At 38.9% G+C, this 23,741-nt stretch overlaps 1 protein-coding gene across 2 annotated transcripts; it reads right to left on the reverse strand.

Moving 5' to 3' along the window:
• Window positions 1–1,777: 1,777 nt before the first annotated feature.
• On the reverse strand, window positions 1,778–23,573 carry SLC25A24 (solute carrier family 25 member 24). 2 transcript variants are annotated; one of them, XM_035894487.1, is made up of 10 exons: window positions 23,554–23,573; window positions 13,013–13,139; window positions 12,406–12,493; window positions 11,826–11,937; window positions 9,115–9,273; window positions 8,590–8,742; window positions 7,325–7,432; window positions 5,505–5,672; window positions 4,234–4,384; window positions 1,778–3,568 (listed from the first exon to the last, which is right to left on the reverse strand). In XM_035894487.1, exons 1-10 carry the CDS (start codon window positions 23,554–23,556, stop codon window positions 3,390–3,392), a joined length of 1,248 nt encoding a protein of 415 aa, XP_035750380.1. In that variant the 5' UTR covers window positions 23,557–23,573; the 3' UTR covers window positions 1,778–3,389. The 2 variants fall into 2 exon arrangements, with proteins under 2 accessions (XP_035750380.1, XP_035750379.1); XM_035894486.1 differs by lacking the exon at window positions 23,554–23,573 and adding an exon at window positions 13,450–13,470.
• Between the last annotated feature and the right edge of the window lie 168 nt (window positions 23,574–23,741).

The following is a 23,741-nucleotide window of genomic DNA, read 5'->3' on the forward strand; positions in this document are numbered from 1 at the left end:
TTGCAAGCACTTAGAAATAATGGTACTACACGCCTTGCAGATCTGAGCAGTTCCAAAAGCCAAACACCATACATGCTACCTGTGTACTAACTCCCATGCATCAAAAAAGCATCTTACCAGGACCAGTCCTTGATTAAAAGACTGCAGAAAGCTAACTTGAAAGCAGTACTTTAAATACCCATGCTACATTTTTGTAGCAGTTTAGATTTTCTTTTTGGAGGGGATGGGGGGACCATCTCGCTCAGACATCTTTAAGATCACACTTTACCACTTCATCACTGTGAGAGACATTCACAGCCCAGCCTTGCCAATTGCAGAGAATTTCCAGTTAAAAGCATCCTTGCCTCGAGTAGATTTGAACATCAGATTGTCCACTTCGATAGGAATCACACACCAAGCATCTACCTCTTCCATGATTTAAAAGAAAACTTCTGAATCTTACATTACAAGAACTGTATTTACAGGAAGTCAAAGACAAGAAAAGCCTCCCTAATTTGTTTACAATTCTCTCCAACATTTGAAGCATTGGTGTGAAAAATTCCTAAGGAGTTGTCAAAGCTGGCTACTACTAAGCATGCTTTTAGTAGGATAGCCATGCTACACATGCAGGGGAAATTGTCTAGTACCTTGAAAAGATTTTATATTGATCCTTTGACTAACAAGTAAGAACAAAAAAGATCAAAGCAAGAGAAACATTTTAAAAACACAAGCAAGTATATTTGTTCTTATTATTAAGCGTTCTGTCACGCAGAATACACAGAAGCAAATCATGGTGCAATAGTGCTCAAAGAACAAGCAAAAATATTAAACCTTATGTGATCTTCCACTAAGCAATGAGACAGCTAGAGTCTTAAAGAGGATGACAATCAACTAATCTCAAACCAGGTTTTCAAATATCAATGTAATAGCAAAGCATAGGCTAGTCTCAAACTTATTTTTAGGTAAATTAGCTTCATATTTTACATTGAGTATTATGCATATAGTGCAATAAAGAAGTGTCATTTCTCTATCAGGCCATGAAAAACACATCAGCACACTCCAGACAGATAAGGAAACCAACATTTATTAGGAACTGGCAGTTTTATAGAGCTAAAAAGGTAAGCATATGTTTAAGAGACAAAGAATACACAATTGAATACAGTAATCATAAAGGCACATAATGAAAAATTCAATTTGAAAGACCCCATCTTTTCAACATTTAAAAACATCATCACCATAATTTTCAATACTCATAATAGCACTTGCACACTATGAACAAAATAGAGGAGGACTAGAAGACAGACACTGCTAAAGTCATCTCTGAATCACACGCACAATGTATTTGCTCACTGGTCACAGTCAAACAAAATGATTGGGAACTCACCTCGCATATCCCACAGACAAAAGAATGTTGGCAAAAGCAAGAAACGTTCAGAAAGGCATTGTACAGATGGATGATTCTGATAGAATTAATTTTTATTTGTTTTAAAAAGTGCAAAGTCCAAGGTTTCCCTAAAGGGAAGGCCAGAAGACACAGCTAAAGCTGCCGTTTTCTGATATCTGATAAAACAATGTTTTATAATACCAATTTTATGGAGTTGTTATATATCAGTTTATAAAGAATAAACACCAGCCATGGAAGCACTGAACACAGATTTTACATCTGATTGCTGTGTGAAAAATATGGCCCAAATAGTCTTCTGTATGTGGAACAAGGGAGGTTCAGGCAGTTATTCTTGTTTATTTGTTTGGGGTTTGTTTTTTGTTTTTTTTTTTAAAAAAAAAAAAAAAAAAAAAAAAAAAAAAAAAAAAAAAAAAAAAAGACTCCCTTAATGACCTTACAGGAACAAAGTTCTTCCTTCAGTAATCCAATTTCAGGAAGCTGTCTAAGAGCAGTTGCTTTTAGAAGGTCAGGAGAAGTATAAACATAATCCTGAATTTACAACTATTGAGACACCACACATTGCCAAAAGTAGAAAAAGAGTAACAAATGAGTTTGGCAGTAATTGTTACTCTATTTCAGTGTTCGGGTCTGAAGGCAATGGAAATGCAGCACCACCTCCCCCGCCCCCCAAAAAAAAGGAAGTCACTTTGGAAGTACTTGTTCGTGGAAATACCTACTTTCTACATAGAGGAAGTGCTGCTTTGTGTTTTGAGGAGGAGCTGCTCCTCAAGCACCAAGTTATGTGCGTGTGCTTTGCTTGCTTCATTAACATCAATCTGATGGGCACCTGAGATCAGCAGTCCCATTTGGTCACTTGGACAAAACTCAGTAGTTTACTCTGAATTTCACACATGCAGCCAGCATACACAGAAGACTGAGGGACAGAGGATTTATCTTGCATGACAAACCTGCAAAACCCTTGCATAATAATGCAATCCTCCATTGGCTAAAAGCACATAGTGGACTGTAGCCCTCTGAGTAAGGGAAAGAATGGAGAGTCCAAAATGAGAAGCATTTCTCTCCCCAAGGCAGCTATGATGAGCTCTGCTATTGGCTGTATTACAATCACTACCTGCTTAACACTAGACCCTCCACCCCGTTTTTAAATGGTAACTTGCACTTGTATGGAATGGATCTAGTAACCAAGCTTTTTCTGTTCCTGTATATTATGATCCTATAAAACGTGCAGCTGTTACCCAAAGCTTGTCATGGCTAATGGTGCTAGCATTTACAAGTGCAATGAAAAGTAGGTCCAGTGAAGCAAGTTATGAAAATCACTGATTGTATTACAAAAATACCATGTAAATCCATTTGAGGTATTCCAATACCATGGAACAGCAGTTTTTCAGGCTCTTACTCTTCAAATTAAAACAAGATATAGGTTAGCCTGAAGATAAAAGTGATGGGCTACATTTTAATGTGTTACTCCATTGTTGTCTGTATCTAAGATGATATTTTTATGAACTCAACATTAAGTCTTCAAAAACAACAACAGTAAGTGCTTGCTTCTAGGTGTGCAAAATATTGCCTGTGAATTGCTTGAGTATAGGCAGCGTGACAAAACAAAAAGTCACTTTCATATATTCAGTATCAAGGTAGTATAAACTTCTCCTACCTTTGGTTTGATCCACGCCAAATACACATTTGGAGAAAACAAATTTAAAAAAAAAAAGCCAAAGAGTAAAATATGCCTGATTTCCTGAAAATATAAACATATTGTTGATTTAAAGATAGTTTCTTTCTTTTAAAAAAACCTCAGTGACATTTTAAAGTGCAATATAGGTATCTGTTTAGAAATGGTGAACTAGAATTTGAGAAAGTTTCTTCCCACTTTAGGGCAAAAGTAGAAGTTGCAGCATCTCTCCACAAAGATCTGTCTCTAATTGTGAGAGCAGATTACTCGAGAAATCATTTTTGTTCTGGTGTTTCCAACAACATGAGAAGCATCTCACCTTTCACCTTCATTTCACGCTATTCCCAAATTCTGCTTCATTTTTTCATATACAACATAGCTGATGCTGACAGCCGGAAGTACCTTCATAAAATTAGGGGCTATGCCCCTATAAAGTCCTCGGATTCCCTCTACAGCAATAATTCTTTGGAAGAGACCAACCATGTTTAGCTGCGGAGCTCCTTCCACTGAGGCTAAAACAGAAAGATAATGTGTTATACAACAGTTGTAGTAATATTAAAATTCTTAAGCAAGTATTAAACACCTGCATGGTGAGCCTACTATCACCTCTAGGGTCACTGATTAAAACCCCAGTCCTCACAGAGAGGAGATCCCAGACATCTGAGAGATATCCCATAAGCCTAAACCCCACTGAAAAGCATTATCCACCTACATTCCTTTGGAAGTCTAGGCTCCTATCCTTAGTCTGTACACAAACCTATCAAGCAAAAGTCTCAGCTATGAAACTGTCTTTATGAAGTGTCCTCCACATTGCTGTCTACCTTTACAGGATGATACAAGTCCTTTTCACTTTACCTCTAAAATTCAAGAAACATTTTAACTTTTCTGAAAGTGCTCCCAGACTACGCCAGGAGCTCTGTGTCTAGTAGTCCTGTGTGGAACACGGTTCCCAAAGCACACAGAGCACTGTGTCGGAAATGTTACATTTGAAGTAAGCGTGAAGAAGAACAATGTTGGGGGTAATAGGGAGAAAGCATCAACATTAAGAGGAATTTTACAGATGAGTCCTTTTCTAAGTTGGGTTTTTTTTTTCTTCCCATGTCTCTGTTACAGCTATTCCAAATGATAAAATTTTGATGTGAGCACATAGAAACATTTTCAGTACAACAGGACTCACCTTGAGCCTGCATGCGTGTTCTGATGAGGGCAAGAGGGTAACTGGCTAGCTGCCCACATGTGCTGGAAACAGTACCACATCCCAACAATACAAAAACACCTGGGTTAGCAGAGCTTGATGCATAGTGTTCCAGCCATGTACTCTTTAAGAGCTGCCAAGGTATAAAATTAAATAATAAGACAAGAGATCTGCATTCAAGAAAGTAAACAAATACATCTTTATTCACAAGAAGTCTCGATCCTGAAAAGCACCAATCTCACTACACCAGTCCTACAGGCTTAACGTGCACAGGTAAACACCTTAGCACATGGTAAGGACTTGAACCAGACCACAGTAGTCAGTGCCTAGAGAAATCCTTAAAAGATCCAGCAGCAGCAACAGTGCCCATGTTCTAGACCTGTTAATACTTTGCGGGGGGGAGGAGGAGGGGAACACACCTCAGGACCCCACAGGGTTCAGCAAAAGCTCACACAGCTGTGCGCATCATCGCATGCAGAAGCAAGGATGCAAACTGTAGAAAAGAACTTCCATGCTGCTTTGAAAACGTTTGCACAAGCATTTCTGCTGATTACTACTGCAGCATCACAATAAATTTGTCTAGACAAGAAAAAAACTAGTCTGTGCATCTCAGTTACTTAGCACGCTTTGAAGCAACACCTAGTATCTAAGGTAGATAAAACATTTTAATTGTTGCTGATGGGTGTAAAAGGTGCCAGTTCCTCTTGAAAGAGAAGAAAGCCGTGTTTCATACTCTTCACAGCAACTATATATCAGCTACAAAGAATTCTGGTGACATGCACAGATACACAAGGAATTCAGGTTACTAAAATCCAATTACAAATCAGAGAAAATGGCAAAAAAATGTATTAAGTATCATAAATGGAGGATAGGTAACATAATATGAATATGATACCAGGTTTTTAAGGCCCATATTTGCTATAGAACAGGTATGTTCCAGTCCAACAAGGTTATTTAGTATGCAAGCATGTTGTATTGCCAAGTTCTATATAATCCTGCCTTATGAGTAGATTTCTTGTTTGGTACCATGGCATGTAAGGCAACAGGCACTCTTCCAGGAGGAGTGAACAAAGAAAAACATTAAGGTCTAGTAAGATTAGTGGAAATTCTCATTTATCTATTTTAAATTGAAAGCAACTGCAATACTATAAGCGTATTACAAATCTAAGTAATGATACAGGTACTCTGAAGAATACTTACACTTTTGTAAATTAACTAATGAAAGCTACATGCATTCAGTGATCTAAACTCACCTCATAAACAGCAAGGTCAATGCCAGCATAAGGAATTATACCCAGAATATTGGGAACATAGCCTTTGTAGAAGGCCTTTACACCCTCTCTTTTTAAGATCTTCTTAGCACAGTCAAACATCCCAGAATATTGTCCTGTTTTACCCACAGCCAATCTGGTCTTTAAAACCTAAAGTGGAAAAAATAGTAGCTTTAATGACATACCTATTTATTAATGTATTCTATAAACACAGGAAAACACAGTACCCCTCTGCTTATTCAATGTCTGGAACTGCTTTGCATTTTGATACTTCAGACCTCCTTTGTGATAACTACTGTCAAGGCTCTGTCAGCAGTAGGCTTCTTCAGGTTTTACCATTAGTGCAGAGTAGCACGTATGCTACCATACACTAGCTTACAAACTATTAGCCCTTTAAATTGCATTTTAGCTTTCTTTTCCTGATTAAAACAGGCAGATTTTTGATCACCTTGAAGGCAACAGTGTGAGCAGTATTTAATAGAAGCATTAGCTGAAGAACAAGTGAGAGCATTGACCTACCAGCAGATCACGCTCATCTGGGAACAGCAAAGCATATTAAGAAAATAATCTTTCAAAAAGCATGACCCTTTGAGAGGTAGTTAAGGAATATAAAGATTGCGTCTCACTACTGAAACCCAGCATCTGATTAGTAATGCAAATAAGTCTATACAACATCTTAGGACAAAGAAATTAATAACAGTATCCAAAAGAAACCACAGAGGTAATTTCCTGAGCAAGAATTTGGCCTACTTGAAAGCCTCCTAAGACTGCAGCTTCCTCAGGAGTTTCCTGGCACTTTGCTTTTCTCTTTTACTTAGCAACACCCTAAAACCCACTGCTAGGATAGTATTATATCTTTGTTAGGAAGATCAGAGCGTCTTATTGCAGAATAGTTCACCTGTCTCCATCGATCAGTACAACCAGATGATCTACACAACATTCCAGTTACTCTATATCTTAACTCATCTCTGTACTCAGGCTAGCTGTGATTCAGCAGCTCCAACAGCAAGGATGCTATTTAAAAACAGAACATTATCACTGTCAGCAATGAAAACAGCCAAGTTCTATTCCTACTGACAACCCTCCTTATGAAAAAGGTATTTAGGTTACATTTTCCATTACTTCCAAATCTCGATGTTGGTGTTGGTTTAATCCCAGACCCAACATATATTGCAGTTATTTGTACAAGATAAACTTCCTGGGGAACCAGCAGTAAAGGAAGTACATCCCATTTCTATTTAAAAAAAAAGTGGGATGTGAAATAGCTACTTGAATTGCAACATATGCAGTACCACAGACAAGTATGTCCTACAGAGGAGAGAGCGGTTAATCCACCCAGCCTCGACTGTAGTTGTTACTTTCTTCCGCCACACTGATCCCTAATCAGACCCAGCTCCCAACCATAATGCAACAGAACATCGGTGCCACTACAGACAAGACCGTTCCTTGCTTACATACAGTAAGGAAGAAGATTTATTCCCAATTTAGAAAATAGCTTAAGTATGTACTTAATTTTAAATGCGCTCCTGGATTTTTTGCCCTGAACTAGGTTTTATTTAAACATTGCTTTAGACAATATTATACAGCCAAATACAAAGAAAAATTACAATTATCAATTAGAACATAGCATATTCTAAAATGCCTAGTACTGAAATCCTAAAAGAAAGTCCAAAGTAAAAATAAATTAGGATATAGGAATATAGAGGAATTCCTACAATACTTTCAGAAGCAAAATGGATTTCACTTTGGAAATGAACCAGACATTTGGCACTCCCCAATGGAAGCAGACTCTCTTTACTTACCTCCATGGGATAAATAGAAGTTTGTGCTGTTGCTCCAGCCAAAGAACCAGATACAAATCTTTCCACAGTGCCTAACTTTCCATCATCCTTAGTGAGTATCTTCTTATACTGTATGGTTGAAACACATAAAATAAACATTGCATGCTTTTTAGGAGCAGCAAGAGTAACTATGAGAGGCAGGAGTACAGTCTTTTCAGGCTGTGCTTACTTTTTCATGCATTTACAGTTACATTTACTAACCAAACAAATTTAGCACAATACTCACTGCAACTCTGTGGACAAAGATTCTCAAGTATACAATAAATATTGCAGCCTGCAAGAATCCTTTACATTAAACACCTCAGCCACCCACAGTACTGTCAGGTATTCTACGAACAGCCAATGCAAGGGTACCCACACTGTGGCCCCCGGATAACAAAGAACCACCCAACTCCCTTACAGATCCAGTCACCAAAGCATGAAAGAACAACCAGCACGTTCGCAGAGACACAGAGAGCTGTGCATGCTGTTTCGTTAAGGCAGAGACACCATCATGCAAGAACGTGCCATCAGCTCCCGAAAGCGCCATCAGCTCCCGAAAGGCAGAGCAAGAGTAAGGAATAACATGCCCTAAGTTACTTTGTGGCATCAAAATCTGCTATTCAGTGTTGCGATATCCCAAAGTTAACTTGACTTCTTGTTGCTTTTATTTCATACTTGTACAGAGATGTGCAAGATGTTCATTTAGTCTAACTTGAGGCACTAGCAAGATCATTTAACTACACCAGAACTGGAGCTCATTTTCCAAAGGAGGATTAGGCCTTAAAATGCCCCTTAAAGCTGATTCAGAGGTAAATATAACTCTGAAATCCAGGCTGAGGGCACCTTACATAGCACTGTGATACTTGACTTATAAAGAATCCTGTGTAAGTTCAGCTAGCACGATCTGCTATGTTTTTGGTTGTTGTCACTTCAAAGCAACAAACTAGGTATTAACACAGTACTCCATATGAAGCTATGCAGACTGGAGGACAGTTTAAAACAAACGACAGATTTAGTTTATTTACACTGCTTATAATACAACAGCAAGATCTGCCTAATGCCAAGTATTCTATTAACAGAATAAATAGACTGTTTTAAAGCTGAAAATCACTCTAAATTACTGTGAAAAAAAAACCCAACCATGATAAAAACTCCTACATAATACAAAAAGTGCAAATAATGAACAGTGCAAGTGATATAGTATTTTATTTACCATTATTTTCATTCCTGATTTATCATCCTACCTGTTCATAAGCCCAGAACTTAATAGCTGTTTCAGGAGCTATTTTGACAACATTTACACCATTTCCTCTCCAGAGAGATCGGACACCACCTTCTTTCAACATTTGCTTAAAACCACTGGCTATATTCATTTTGTTTGATTTTGAACCATGAACCTAAAAAAAAAACAAAAACAAAAACAAAAAAAGCCAAAAAACCAAAGTCACAGTAAAGAACGCTGCTCTGATTAGATTGTAAAACCCATCACCCAAGTATTGCTAAATATATCAGCCAGCAAAAACACATCCACTATGGAAAAAAAAATAATCTTATTTTAGTGGCACAAGTTCTATAGTATTTTGTTTAAATTTTTGCCAATATGACTATGGAAATGAGAATTTTTATGAACTCAAAATATGGAAATTGTCAAAACATAAGTAGACCTCCAGAATTTAGATATTGTATTTGGCCATCAGTTTTCCATAACAACTCTCTAAAAACTGAAGTGATACACTGGAAACTAAAAAGTTCTTAAACACTGCACCTACCTGCATCATCACTTTAAGGCGATCTAACGGTGCTGTACCTGTTCGGGAGACAGCACCAGCAACTCCTCCTGCCAACAGCTGTTTCCACCACTGTCCAGTCTTCTTCTCTTCCTCCGTGAACTCATCTGGAACAGTCAAACTATCTCCTATGTCCAACACCTATTAGAATCCAAAGCAAAGATGTGCAAATAACTATCTCATTCCATCACCTCAATTTTATCAACAGTTCTAATTCCAAATTAACCTACCACCTGAGAATATGCAAGTAAAATGCTAGTTAAAAATAATAAAAAAATTCTCTCATTTACATTCCATAAATTAACTTGCTATGGATTGACATTGCTGTTCAATAAATAGTAACTTTTAATGTCTGCTACATAGATATTGAGTAATAACACCACAGACCCACCATTTCAAAGACTGCACCATCATCATTAAAAATTATGACAAATTTCTGCCTTGAGTATGGCCCAAATAAAAACATTCTGTCATGATCAGAAGACGTTTACAGCCAGCACTAAAGCTCAAATGCTTGTATGTGACGGCTAACCTTTCACCAGACGGCCTTCTGGGATTAGTTTGGTAATCTCCTAAGGATGCTAACAAGTGATTTCTCTCTCACAGTAATTTATTCACACATATGTGGGATTTCCTCTTCCTTCTACCGCCCCTATTTTAAAGTAGAATTTTTATAGCCGATATATTGGAATATTCTATTTCTGGTAACTGCTGAGTATTATCTTACAAAATTACAAGTTTGACTAATGCTTTATAAATTTTCTTATCAAAGTTTCATTAAGACGTGCATGTTTGTACTACCATTCAATTTGATGAAAGAACAACATTACTATAGGCGTTAGCGATAAAGCTGTCCAAGACATAAGACTATGGAAGCTCACATATCACTTAAACATAGTCTCTGCTCTTCATGTAATTTATAACCATGATATATGAGAAAAAATACACTGTAGATAACACAAAGCCAGTATTATGAATAATTTAAACTGATAAAGAAGCAAGTATGTTTTAATGCCTGATAAGTACCAACCAGAAAGCATGTTAACTGACAAACATTTTTAACTCCTGTTGATTTTAAATGTAGACACTACATCCCTAGTTTATGCTGCATTCCCTACCTGCTAAGGAGAAAGAATACTGTCTTGGTCATTTGGAACACAAGAATTGCTGGATGCAGAATATAGATATAGCCACTCAAACAACAAGATAGGCACCAACTATTCTGGATATTGAACACAGAACAGATTAATTGAAAAATCCTTTCATCTTTCTGACATTTGTGGTTTCCAAGTAAGGTGTCATCAGTTGCTCAACTACATGGAGTCACCAAAAGATCAACCAGAACTCTCAAAATATAAATTCAATGTTCTTAGAGATATCATGCATATCTGCCAAGGTTTAAACCTTGTGTCTACCAAGCCCTAAACACAACTAAGAAAAAAAGCTGAACTTGGAAGAGTCTGACAGCAATTAAAATTTTACAACACAAACAGAATTGGAAGAGCCGTCAGTGCCAGCCAGGCGTTCGAGGTGTCACATCTGCACTTATCTGGAACACCACCTGTGTTGCTGTATAGCTGGATTTTGCTTGCTGTGATAACTGGGTCATCAGCTGACGGCAACGCTGGAAGATCACAGGACACTTCTAAAATTGTTTCTTGGGGGTAACTAACGATATTCCATAGTGAAAAAAAATTACAGATCTTATGTTTAAGAATAGTAATATGAAGCCTTTTATTAAAGCAAAAGGGTTTTTTTTCCACTAAGTAAGCTGGGACCAGGACTATCTGATCTCATAGCAGCGCTTCAAGTGTTTTCTTCAGCAAGCAGAGCTAACTCCCTTTTGGCAAGCATTTCTGAATTGAGGTTGTACAGTGCAAAACACTCAAAGCTTTCAGATCTCGTAAACTTGTTTTTTTATTACAGAAATGCTGACTAATCCCTGAAGATATAAATGGTCTCACTATATTCAAAGAAATCTGTCTTTACCTAAATTCATGGATTACTCCAATAATCTACAGGAAGGATATTTAGCAGAGGGGATTACTATTGGTTTACTTACCTTATTATTTATTCTTAAAAGTCAGTCACCAAGATGACGAGAGCTCCATTCAATAGTAACTTAAAAAAATGTAGCTGCACAGTGGATAGCCTATCGCTGTATATTCTGTCATTCTTAAATGAAATTCTATAGCACAAAAGAGTGCGAGAACATGTGCACAGAAAATCATCACTAATGACACCAGTGATTTTATGATAATGATAATATTACTATATGAATATAAATACTGAACTAATTTCAACATACGAAACAGTTAAAATGTTTCTGTAACTTGTTTCAACACATCAAAAGCACTGAACGTAGAAATGTACTGTAACATGAAAACAAGAAGATTTAATATTGTGGTTATTATCTTTCTGTGGAATACCTCTGAAGGAAGAAGAGGATTCCTTCCTAAGAATTACTAGTAATTATTGCCAAAGTTTGGATGAAGTTCTTGGTTCAGAAGAAACTCACATCACACTATCCTGTTTGCAAATGGGAGAGCACAAAGTGAAAAGGAAAACCCAACAAGCTTAAATACAGGTACGCTTGAAATACAACCATGAAGCTGTTATACTCAGTATTGCAAATTAACCCAGCAGAGATGAACTTAAAAGCCGCACTAAGTTAAAAGAAAAGTTAAACTTACAGTGGAATGTTTCCAGTATCGAATTATTTCCTCAATGTCTGTAGCCGGGTTAAACATAAAATGATCTCTCCACTCATTCCAGTCTACTGTCATTGTGCCATCAGCATCAATACTGAAAAGAAATTGAACAAAACCAGATAAGGAAATAGTAGCAGAGATGGGTTTTGTTGCCTTTTTTTTTTTTTAAATATTGGCCATCATATCATGACAACTGACTGTAAATTCCACATGGAGACTTCAAGACTCAATCTGCCATGGCCTTTCAATACTATGGTTTTCTTATCCAAGTGCATCTGGCATATTCCATTTAAAAACATAATACAATGCTTCATTCTGTCAACAACATCTACAGGGAAGTGAGATAACATTCCCCCCGAGAACCAGATGCTCAGATAGTGACTAGACTTACTATCACCCAAGAACAGATGGAATATGCGAGAATTCCTACAATGGCACCACTGAAGGTACCAACACGTTCCAACATTATAATCCCATTTATCTTGTTCTTTGAATTATAAAAATATAATAAAACAACAATACAAAGAAGCTTAAAACACTTTAAGAAATAATAATTCCTGACCTCTGCAGAATCTTTTCTGCCTGTTTTTCTGAAATGCTTATACCCAATATCTTGAGGGACTGGACAACTTCTGATGCTTCAATTTTTCCTTGAAACATTAAAAGAAAGATGATACATATTTAAAACACGGAGCTTAATACACTCAGCACCTTGGAGGTCACTAAGTTCCACTGTACCACCTACGTAACAGTAAAGATAATTTTAAATCAATTTAAACACAGATGATGTATTTTACTACAAGGACTGAGCGAAGGTAAGTACATTAAAATCATGCAGCCAAATGAGATGCAAACATTCAGCGAGTTAAAAACTATTTTATCTTTAACAGACACTTAGAAACTTCCTTATAGTTTCTCCATCTGGGGAACAAAGAGTCCCAGATCAATGGACCTGGAAGATAACAGAAAGAAAAAAAAAAAAAGACTCTAACAATTTATTATGCAATCTATAGTAAACTGTAATTAAGATCCCATTAAGGAAAAGAAGTGGGGGTTCCACATTCACAACTTTTTGTCTGCAGTTTAGACAAAGAATATAAATGAAGATAACTTTTAACGCACAGTTTCTTCAAACAACACTTGAACAAATAAAATAAATCAAAGCATACCATCATTGTTTTTGTCCAAGCTCTTAAATGCCAGTTTCATTTTTTTCTCATGATCTTTAAGATACTGCATAAATTCTTCAAAATCCAGCTGTCCATCCTGGTTAGTATCTCCGGCTTTAAAAATTTTCTGTCAAGAGAAAACGCAACATTTGACTTTTCCAAATTACAGCACGTCGCAAAGCAACAGCAGCATGGCAGCCCTGGCTTTAAAAAAAAAAGCATCATATTGGTCACTTTGGAGGTCAAAACAGGAAAGCACCTAAGCATACACTTCAGAGCTATATTTTATTTTCAGAATTTAACACTCAGTATTTTCATAAAAAGAGAAAACACTCAACAGCAAATTTAGATTTAGATTTAAGAAAGCATTATTTATAATTTACATAACTTATTATTATAACAGAACTTACATATTCAAAGATGTTAAGGTTTCTTACCAGCATTGGCAAGTTACACCTACAGGTATCAAATAATTTGCAGAGGAGGAGGTGGGGGACAGGACAAAATCATGAAAGAGAACAACTTTAAGCCTGTGACTTTCCTGGTTATAAATGAAATTTGTCAATACGCCAGTCAAATGAAACAAACACAGTCTTCACTATCCTCTTTAATCCAGTGGTCTATTAATTATGAACTACAAAGATAAGAATACAAATAGCAATTAACTATTTAACTGCTGACAAACAAAAAAATGCAAAGGTCTCGCCTAACTAGCACTTCCACCCCTCAGGGTTTGAGAAGGCAGGGCTTTCTGCTTCAAACTGAAGCCCTGACAAAAATTTCAAACAAATACGCAACAACAGACTTGTAACAAACAGAAGCACAGTTATCTTCCATTTTTGCATGTGGTTCCTAGGAACTGTCCTGCAGATAAGAAACATCTATGTGTAAAATGAACTATGTATGGCATACAGTTGCCAGCTCTGCAGGAAACAAGTCTGAAATACAGCCTAGGCATACACTTCTCCATCAACAAAGAGCCACAATAGTTCACCATTTTTGTGTGTGAAAACATACTTTTTTTAAAAAAGGGAAATTACAGCAGGACACCCCCCCCAAGCATCAGCCTGTAACTGCTGAGGCATGTCTTCAAAGGCAAAGCCCCGAGAAGAGCAAAGCCCGGGGTAACAAGCTCTGCAGGATTTCCTAGCCTGGGCTTTACACAAGGGCTGCTCCACGCACAGAGGGCTGCAGAGAGAGCAGCGGGGCCAAGGAGAGGCAAGGCCCCCAGCACACCACCACAGGCACCTCCCATCCACTCTGGCACCTCCACAGGGCGGCCATCGTCCGTCGGCATGTGCAGGAAGCAAAACCCTGCTCTAGAACACAAGATTTAAGGGGAAATTACGCCTCATCTCTTCGTTAGGGCATAAGTGTGAAATCCTATGGGGCAGCGCTCTGGAACAAAGACAGATGGGAGACCAACCTGAGAGCACAATCTCTTCATTGATTTGCAGTAAATTTCAGAGCACTTCAGGGTACGCATAAAGCATATGCCAAAAATTCTTCCAAATATCTTGTTTTGCATACTGCCTTGCGCAACTCTAGTTTCTGAATAAAGTAACTCTCAAGAAGATTTGCAAGGCTGTTCTAATCTGCAGAATTTGTATTTAATCATTTTATTTACTCCACTATAATTAGTAGAAGTCCTCAAAAGACCAAAGTCCAACAAGTTCTAGCCTACAGAAACTAAACGTAAAGGAAGTTGAAAATGCTGGTGTATTTGTTGCAGGTGTCTGAAAAAAATGGAAGACATCTGAATACACTTATGTTGCCTCCTTTATCTTTCCTATCCCCGTAAGATTATTGTAGATTTCTCAACAGAAGGGAGGAAGACTATGTGGTACTCCACAGTGAAATAAGCAGCAAATTCTTTACCTCCCATTAATACAGCAAGTTACGCACAATAAAATCAACTAAAGTTACCGCACACTCAGATAAAGGTGTTTGGTATCAGCTTAGAAAAATAGCGTTAGTACACTTGCGAGTCCAGCTTGACTGTCATTTCAGTTAAAAACCTGTCAACAAAAATTACTCATCAGTTCAGTTTCATGCCCTTGCCAATGTCATTAGGGCTGTTCAGAATTTCCCATTATAAAAAAAGTTTATGTTAATTGAAGTTTACAGATGTGTTCCTGACCACAACCTTCTAAGAAGACCACTCAAATAAACCCAGACATATGTATTAAGAAAACCCAAACCAAACCCCACCGTTAAACATTACCTTAGCCAGGAAAGAGTCCCCCCATCGAAGACACTGCAATCTCAACCCATCCTGTACTCCCTGCACGGTGCCCCATACCACAGGGTCCGAGTGCCCTGCTGGACTTCCACAAACCACTGAGAAGAGGCAATTTCTGTGGCAGTCACACACACACTTGGAGTGAATTCTAATCAACGCAAATTGCTACTGTTCCCTGCTGATATCTGAACTACACAAACGGAAATGTAGAACAAGGAAAGTGTTATTCTGGCTTACAGATATGACAAAACTTTAAGTAAATTCCAATTACAAAACCTCCACTGCTGAGGATGACATGAGCCAAATAAAATGGAAATTCCTAGGAGGTTTAGAGAGCTGGCAATTAGTGTGTGTGAAGGGGGGCACCTTTCGTTTCATCTGCAAAATGAGCGGATTTTATATTGCAACAACTAGAAAAGGATAAGCACAAACATACTCTCCATTCCTCACTTTTGTTGTTACAGTTATTTTCCAGACCTCAGGCCAGTCTCAGCCACTCTCAGTGCAGCAGAACAGAAGGAACGGGGAACAAAGAGGTATGCTTTTCCTCTGCAGGCGCGTGCATTGTTCTCACATTACAAATCTAAGAATTCATACAAACAAAAGCCTCTTGCTGTCTATGAAATGTACTAATCACGCGGGTGTTTAAAGTTTCAGATTAAAACCAGTCATTTGCAAGTTTGTGGAACAAACAGGAACACTAAATGTGCTTGCCTTCCACTTGGAGGGCAGAAACGGGGATTATATACTCCATGGGCATAGCCAGCAGGAAGACACTCCTGTGGCACACTAGCTCCCAGGTACAAACTGCCCATTCACAGCATCAAATAATAATTCAGGTTGGAAGGAACCTCTGGAGGCCATCAAGCACAATCCCAGCTCAAAGCACGTCTAACTAGATCAGGTTGCGCAGGACCACATCCAACTGAGTCTTGGATATCTCCAAGGATGGAGATTCCACAGCCTCCCCAGGCAACCTGTTCCAACATTCGATCACCCTCGCTTCAGTTCAACAAGGAATCCAACTCTGCTGTTCTGCATTTAATATACTACCAGACTTTGCATAGTTATAACCACTTGTCACGGTACCTCTTCCTGGTTCACCAGCTTCTCTGGTGGAGGAGAACTGGATGCATTTTAAAATAGGCATGCTTACAACAATAGAGCAGGAACCAAACTAGGTGCCAGTCCTCACTTGGAAGTCCTGGGAAACAATGTTCAGTGTGCCTGCCACGTAAAACCTGGCATTTCTTGTTAGAGACTTACTGTGGGATCACCTCACCTTTATGCAGGCCTAGCCCCAAGAGGAAAGTGTTTATTTTTCAAGGTGTGCCATTTCTCTTCTCATTGTCTAAAAACTTTAACCCCAAGCAATAAAGATAATTCACTAGGTAAAATTAAATGGTGATGACACAGAGAATTGCTAATCAGTGATAGATACAAGAAGACTGTTTAGATGAGCTTTGCTTTTAATGCTACAGGCCTCCACACATACTGACTACAGTATGTAGTAGTCATGTAGTAGACTACAGTATGCTCCTGGTCATGACACTGCTGCTGCCTTCTTTTATCTTTTTTTTTTTTTTTTTTTTTTTTAAAAATTCTGCTACTTTTGTTCTTTTTCTCCTGTATATTTTGTTAATACAGCTGCTTTCAAAGTCCTGCACAGCGAGGCAACACCAACGTGAAAGGCCACAAGCAGACTGAAACACTGAAGAAATTTATTTTTAAATTTCTCAATTATATAAAGCATGCTGCAGTGTGGAATTCCTACTCCTCCAGAAGACCTCTGTATTTGGTGTGGAAATGTAAGCCAGTAGGTCTGTTGAAAAAAAAAAAAATAAAAATGAGAAAAGTTACAGACAGGCTTTATATACACTCAAAAATCCTGACGCTCTGCAAGTGGCCTGATGAATTATTAGATTACTCTGTGCCAAAGTTATGAACTTTAACACATTCATAGCTACAATGTAAAGACAGAGAATGCAAGACACTAGAAATCTTAATGCTTTTATATAGACTTTTCTTTTAAATTCACAGCTTAATTTTTATATGACTTAGTATAATTATTCCTTCAATGCTGGTTACAAAACTGAATTGTGCGTGAAAGGTGGGGCTGCTCAGTACAAATTATTACCAATCAACTATTCATTAGCTTGTTATTTCAGCTAATGTAAAGAATATTTAAAAGGAAGCGATCCATCAAGAAGTTACTGGGCGTTTCTGGCTTCCTATCATGCTATCTACAAGACACAAGTAAAAAAACAAGAGTTAAAGATACATAATTGGTGCAATTAGCAATTCATTGTTCTGCAGCCTATGACTAGAGTTCCAAAGGGTACAGTTACAAATACTGCATAGAAAAAACACCAGCACCAGCGTAAGAACAACATTGTGTCTTCAGACATTCACAGCTTTCACAGTGTTTTAAAAACAGAGGTACTACATATAAAACCAATCACAATATTCCCTTCTCCTCCTCTCCCCTTTTTCTATTCTTTCCCCCTTCACCTCCAAAATAGTGCCAGTCGTTCACATAGCTCTGCATCTACACTTTTAAGTTATTAGACTGTAATCTTACTGGAAGCCAAATTCAGCCACAGCTCAAGTAGACACAATTCTCTCTTTACTGGACACATACCCCACAATACTAAAAACTAACATCGGCCTTTCCCTATCCATTCTGCAAAGGCTACACAAATTTATGATACACAGGGATAACCCAAAAATCAGTAGTACAGATTATTAATTTCAGTCTTGTCAAATGGCATCAGTTGGGACATAAATCCAGCACAGTGGGAAAGGGCCTGAGGATGTGTCCACATAGCTTTATACCCCAACCACATAACACACTAATGAACCAGACTGACACTGAACCTGCAGAAAGCCAACACAACACTGCATTTTGAGCAAAACAGCAATTTGCACTGCCTCCAAAGACCTCCCAACTTGTTCAAACGCTGCATTCCTACTTATTCGCTTCCCTCCCAAAGGGTACTATCAACATCTCAACAGTACCCAAGCAGACTCTTTAAACCTGCCACAGACAGGCATTAACAGAGTCCCCCCACCCCAGTACAGCAGACTTGCACCCCTGGCAGTAGCAGAGATGTTGCTACCAGCTACAGAGCTTCCCCTTCCTTTGTCCCAGGCACCACTCTTCCCTGCAACAGGAAAGCAGTAGCAGTGGTCTTCCCACGGGTCCATTTCAGGTAACAGAATCTCTACAAAATGAGCCTAAAAAGGAAGGGATGCAAGTCATGAGTATGCTCTCCAATATGCCTTGCAGAAGCTGCTCCCTCAGGACCTGGATAAACTCTTTCAACTCATGGTTATGAATTAGATTCCAAGAATCTGAAACAGCGTAAATGGGAGATGCAAACTATTCCTTCCACCATCATTCATCATTCCTTGCAAGTTACGCTGTATTTTTTACTTTGAACATAGTTGGTAGATCGACTTTTTCCATTAAATAAGACTACTCTGCTTCAGAAGTCATCCTCGCCTTACAGTCATCTTAAAAGATGTACCAGTTTACCTTGGACACACTCCTGTCTCAAGACGGGGATTTAGCAAAGCATTTCATCATGTGGTTAAGAGATCTTCCAGAGGTGGGGGTTCCCATATTTGGTGCCTGGCATTCTTGCACTTTGCAGCAACAAGAGGAAGAATTAATCATTCACTGTACCCTGCCACTGTTCAGGAAAAAACCTATCAAGTTAGTATTAAAAAAATTCATTTTATCTCCTTGGATGTCTAAAGTGTTATGAAAACAAACTTATATTCATCTTGCTCTTTCATATGGAGACTTGGAGACTACAGCACATATCAGTTAAAAGCTTCTGAAGTTGTACACACTGAAATGAAATAGCAACTTACATGTTTGTTTGCAACTGAAGTCAGGTATTTTAGGGAAGGTGTTTGTGGTATTTCACAATTAAGGCCCCATAATCAGACATAACCATAACACCTATTATGACCTGAAAAACAACTAAGTGGTTCCAGTTTTCTACAATCACATGATGTGACGTCTGTTCTGGTAAAAAAAACAGTTGAAGATGCCTGTCTGCTCCACAGCTATAGTACCAGTTTTGGCATGCTATTAAGGCGAGAGAAAGCTTCATTTCACATAAAGAACAACACACAGACATGAAAGTGTTTAAGCTTGTAAGACTGTGAATCTGCACACCATATACGATAATAATTTCTAAGAGTAGGTACCGTGTGTTTCTTCTAAGAAGTTGCGCCAAAGGAACTAGTGCTTTTTATATGTTTCTAGACAAGCTAGAACATAACCACGAGGCTTCAGTTAACTTGGTCTACTAGCCTTCCAGTTCTGCCACGTAAGGGAAGTTACCAAAATTAAGAAAAGCGCAAAATCTTAATAAAACCGTGTAGAAACATTCAAGGACTTATTTAGCTCAGTCACTAAACAAGTACATGCCTTCTGGACTAAGAACAGCTATGTACGTTCAAGCTCTGAAGCACGACCTAACCGCAGTTTTTAGAGGCCAGAGAAAAGCAGGGAAGGCAACGACAGGCACCTGGCCCTGTTCTCACCCACCCTCTCGTGCTGGGACACAGCACTGTAACACAGCACAGGGGCCTGCCTCGCTTCACAGAATTCTGAATTTTCTTTGGTTTAAACCCAGCAACACACTTCAAGTGTTCTGAGTATCTTCAGACTTTGTTGGCTTAATTTTTCATAAACAGTCAATTACTCTAAACAGACCATATTCTGATTGCTGAGAATTTAGTCTCATTGGGCCCCATTTCTACCACACACAGGTGTCTCCTCCAACTGCTTCCTAATCTAAAGGAGCCTTAACGTAGCCAAATCCTTATGTAAAGACCTGACAGTCAGTCCAAATAAGACCATTATACTGTTTCCAGAATGTAGTTATTCATTTCAATAACATCTTTCTACTCCTAGCTCCAGGACTCAAAGTATAAATAGTACCTAAATTTGAATGTTTGGCTGTTCCTACCCCAAACTGAAGCTTGAAATACAAGGTTTGCCTCCTACAGGTTTGCTGTAAGGACTGATTGCAACAGAAGGAAAGGGTGAACACAAATAGTACTTCATATAACCACTCGCACCATTTATGGTACTCCCGCCTAAGAGACTCACGGCATTCTGAAGACACAGGATGAGATCATTTGAGATCTGATCCCAGCATCTATTTTGTGTCTCTACTGGACAACTCTACTAATCAAAGTGACTGTACAATAGCTGTTAATGTTGTTTGTAGAGTGCCATTTGATACTGTCACCACACTGAATTCCTTCTTCATAGGTGTTGATGTATTATGTCAGGAATCTTTTGCAAAGCTTTGCAAAGTTACCCACTCCTGGCGGGTAATATACTACAATATAAAACAGGAGTCATCCCAGCAGCCTCTAAGCAGCACACGTTTCAGATTTTCCAGTGGTTTGCTTTTGTCTGTCAGATACCAACAGGAGGCAGGTCAAGTAGAACACAAAGTTGGGAGGTTCTGTCACATTGTGCTATGATGTCTTGCTATGGGGGAAAAAAATTCTTCCTTAGAGGGACATGCAACCTATCTCCAAAGCTTACCACGTGGCTTCACGTCAGTTCTCATATCTACAGTGTTACTTCACTAAAAGTGTGTTTCATCATACAGTAAACATGAATAAAACTGCCAAGATAACTGAGAAAAGGTCAAATAAAAAGAGCATACCAGTAGTCTATTACTCAAATGGATAGCAGCTTTGTATCTTTTAAAGACATGCACAGTCCTTCTAGAGAGGAATTACATGTCAAGAGAAAAGTCATAGTAGTAGCACAAACACTAATTTGTGCTGTGAAGATGACGACTTGGGATGAACCAACTGGCTTTGCAGTGAAGCACAGTGACACTCACATGGTCCCTCACCAGCAGTTAGCCAGGAAGCAACTGTGTCCCCCAGTATGGTGACCAATTCCCACGTATGAGGATTTCATCCCATGCAACGGAAGCCAGACGTGCAAGAGTGTTTTTGGAAACCTAACCCAGACCTGCACCTACAACGTAACAACAGTGCGAGGCCTGAGACCCCAACCCAGCCATGAGGCACCAGAGCCCACTCTGCCTTAGGATACCCCAAGGTCCGCCCACCCTACAGTGCCACTGTGCTGGCAGGGCTGAGCAGTTCAGTCGCTGACACTTTGCAATACTGTGTAGTATTTCCACGTCTCGTTTCCTTACTCATTAGTAATTATAAGACTACTTCGGCCTCTCCAAACATAAGTATGATTCATTATCTGACTTCATTACTAAAATACCTTTTTAACAAATAGTAAAAAGACATTTTACAGAATTTGTCACTTCAGAGCTTGAAGTGAAGTAAGGGGGAGAAGGCAACTTCGAGCTGCAAGGAAGTGCAGGAAGCAGATTAGCTATGTAAAGACAGGGAATAAGCCAAGTCTAAGTTGTTAACAATTATATATAACCAGTCTAGTTTCTAGTTCAAACCGTGCCTACCATTAAGTTTAAAATAGTGAGCATATAGAAGTTTCAGTGCTCTCCAGCAATTCTTCCACCCCTCTCAAATGTGCACCATGACTCATGGCTTATTTTGTTTACTCTGCGTTTCTTAAGCAACTACAGACAGCTAGTTCCTGCTCTCCGTTACACCCAGGTAAGTCTAGCTTATCGCTGTTGATGTCACAGGTTTCATTTCCAATATATCATGTAGCAATTGAGAAGAATTTGACAGATACTCAGATGTATGCTACTAATGAGAGGCATCACACCGATCTTGGGAAAGAGCTTGGAACTTCAATTCTAAGTCGCTCCAAACTTAAGAAACATGCCACTTGTGTCTCAGCGCTCTCAGCAAATTATATGGGAAGACCACTCTTGTTAAACCCCAGAAAATTAACTGGTCACTTACTCCCATGTTTTCAATGTAAGTAAAAACCCCAAATTCCTACAGTCAAACTGGTACAACAGGTTTTCAACAATGTGTATATAATGTGTGACTGAAATTCGCAACTAGCGTGCTGCTAATACTGACAACTCTCATGGATAAGCAAACAGACCAAACTGTCCCTCCTTCATACACCAAAAACTGTGAACATAAACTGTACTTATTGTAAAGATGATTTTGACCAGAAGCAGTATTGAAGTGGAAGTGCGCTTTCATTTATGCTCTCACATAAGCATCATTCAACTCAAGAGGCCTGCTGAATACTTTTCCATTAAGTCTACGAAACAGAGAATGACATATGCCAAAAAGAGGTAAAATAGCGACAACGTAATGAAATCATGGGAAAGAATTGGCAGGCTGTCCCACAATTTGTGTAAGGTCACTGGAATTGAATTATTGACCCAACACATCTCTCAACACTGCAGTCAAAATTTAAGTCCGCTTTCCTGAACCTCTTTCAAAAAGCATGCAAGGGCTAGTACAGGCACAGCAGTGAAATGCCATCTTCAGGGGAGTTTTTGATTGGATATGAGGAAAAATTTCTTTACTGAAAGAGTGGTCAAGCATTGGAACAGGCTGCCCAGAGAAGTGGTGGAGTCACCATCCCTGGAGGTGTTCAAAAGATGTGTAGGCATGGCACTTCGGGACATGGTTTAGTAGGCATGGTGGTGTTGGCTTGACGATTGGACTAGATGATCTTGGAGGTCTTGTCCAACCTTAATGATTCTATGATTCTATAACCATTCTTTATACTGAAATAAAGAAGAGGACTATTACGGTAATAGCTCCGGCACAGATCTCAGCTGTACCCATTCAGCCTAACTGAACCAATGCATGCCTTTTCAGCCCAAACTTCCCTTACCACACAAATACTTATGCCTACAGAACTTTGTATTAAATGATTGTATATTCTGATCCCTGGGGATTACTGAAAACAACTAGGACAGAAAAGCTCCTCTTCCAGGTACAGGTCAAATTCGCTAGAGTAACTCTGCATTGCACTGGAAAGCTTGATGGCTCGTGAGGGAACAACATTGGTAACAGGGGACAAAGGAATTTAATAGTCCCACCCAATCACTGCAGAATCCACAGCCCGAGAAGAGCATACTGCCTGTTTCATGGTTTGATGGCTGCTGATACATGTGTGCATTTTCAATTGGAAGGGCCATGGTATCAGACACAGCCCATGCCAAGAAGAATTGCTTCCATGTCCACGTATTCATGGAGACCTAGCTTCAATAACTAGATCACACATTGCAACCTACTATTTATACATATTTACTTACCAGCTGCCCAAAGAAAGCCTTAATTTATTCTGGCCTAGATCACGCAACACACATAGTGACAGACAAAAGCTGTAAATTACCATCCTTTATCATGCTGAAGTAGGAATATGCTATCAAATATCACGCAACAAAGAGTTAAAGGAAGTCAAGAGCCGACACACGATGAACAAGCCCGGCCGTGCCCACCTAGCAACAGAACGGCGCCAGCCGCAGTGGTGCACAGCGTTCGCACTCGGGATCCTTCGCTCGCAGCCCCGAGGCGTGCCTG

The sequence above is a fragment of the Egretta garzetta genome, unplaced genomic scaffold (genome assembly GCF_000687185.1).
Source record: "Egretta garzetta isolate BGI_Z169 unplaced genomic scaffold, ASM68718v1 scaffold655, whole genome shotgun sequence".
NCBI lineage: Eukaryota > Metazoa > Chordata > Aves > Pelecaniformes > Ardeidae > Egretta > Egretta garzetta.

Bases quoted from the DNA above. Each gene is read 5' to 3' on its own strand.
- SLC25A24 (XM_035894486.1), bottom strand. The intron at 8,743-9,114 runs GTAGGTGCAGTG...TTTTTTTTTTAG, and splicing joins GCCTTAAAGTGATGATGCAG to GTTCATGGTTCAAAATCAAA. The intron at 4,385-5,504 runs GTGAGTTTAGAT...ATACCTTGGCAG, and splicing joins TTGACCTTGCTGTTTATGAG to CTCTTAAAGAGTACATGGCT.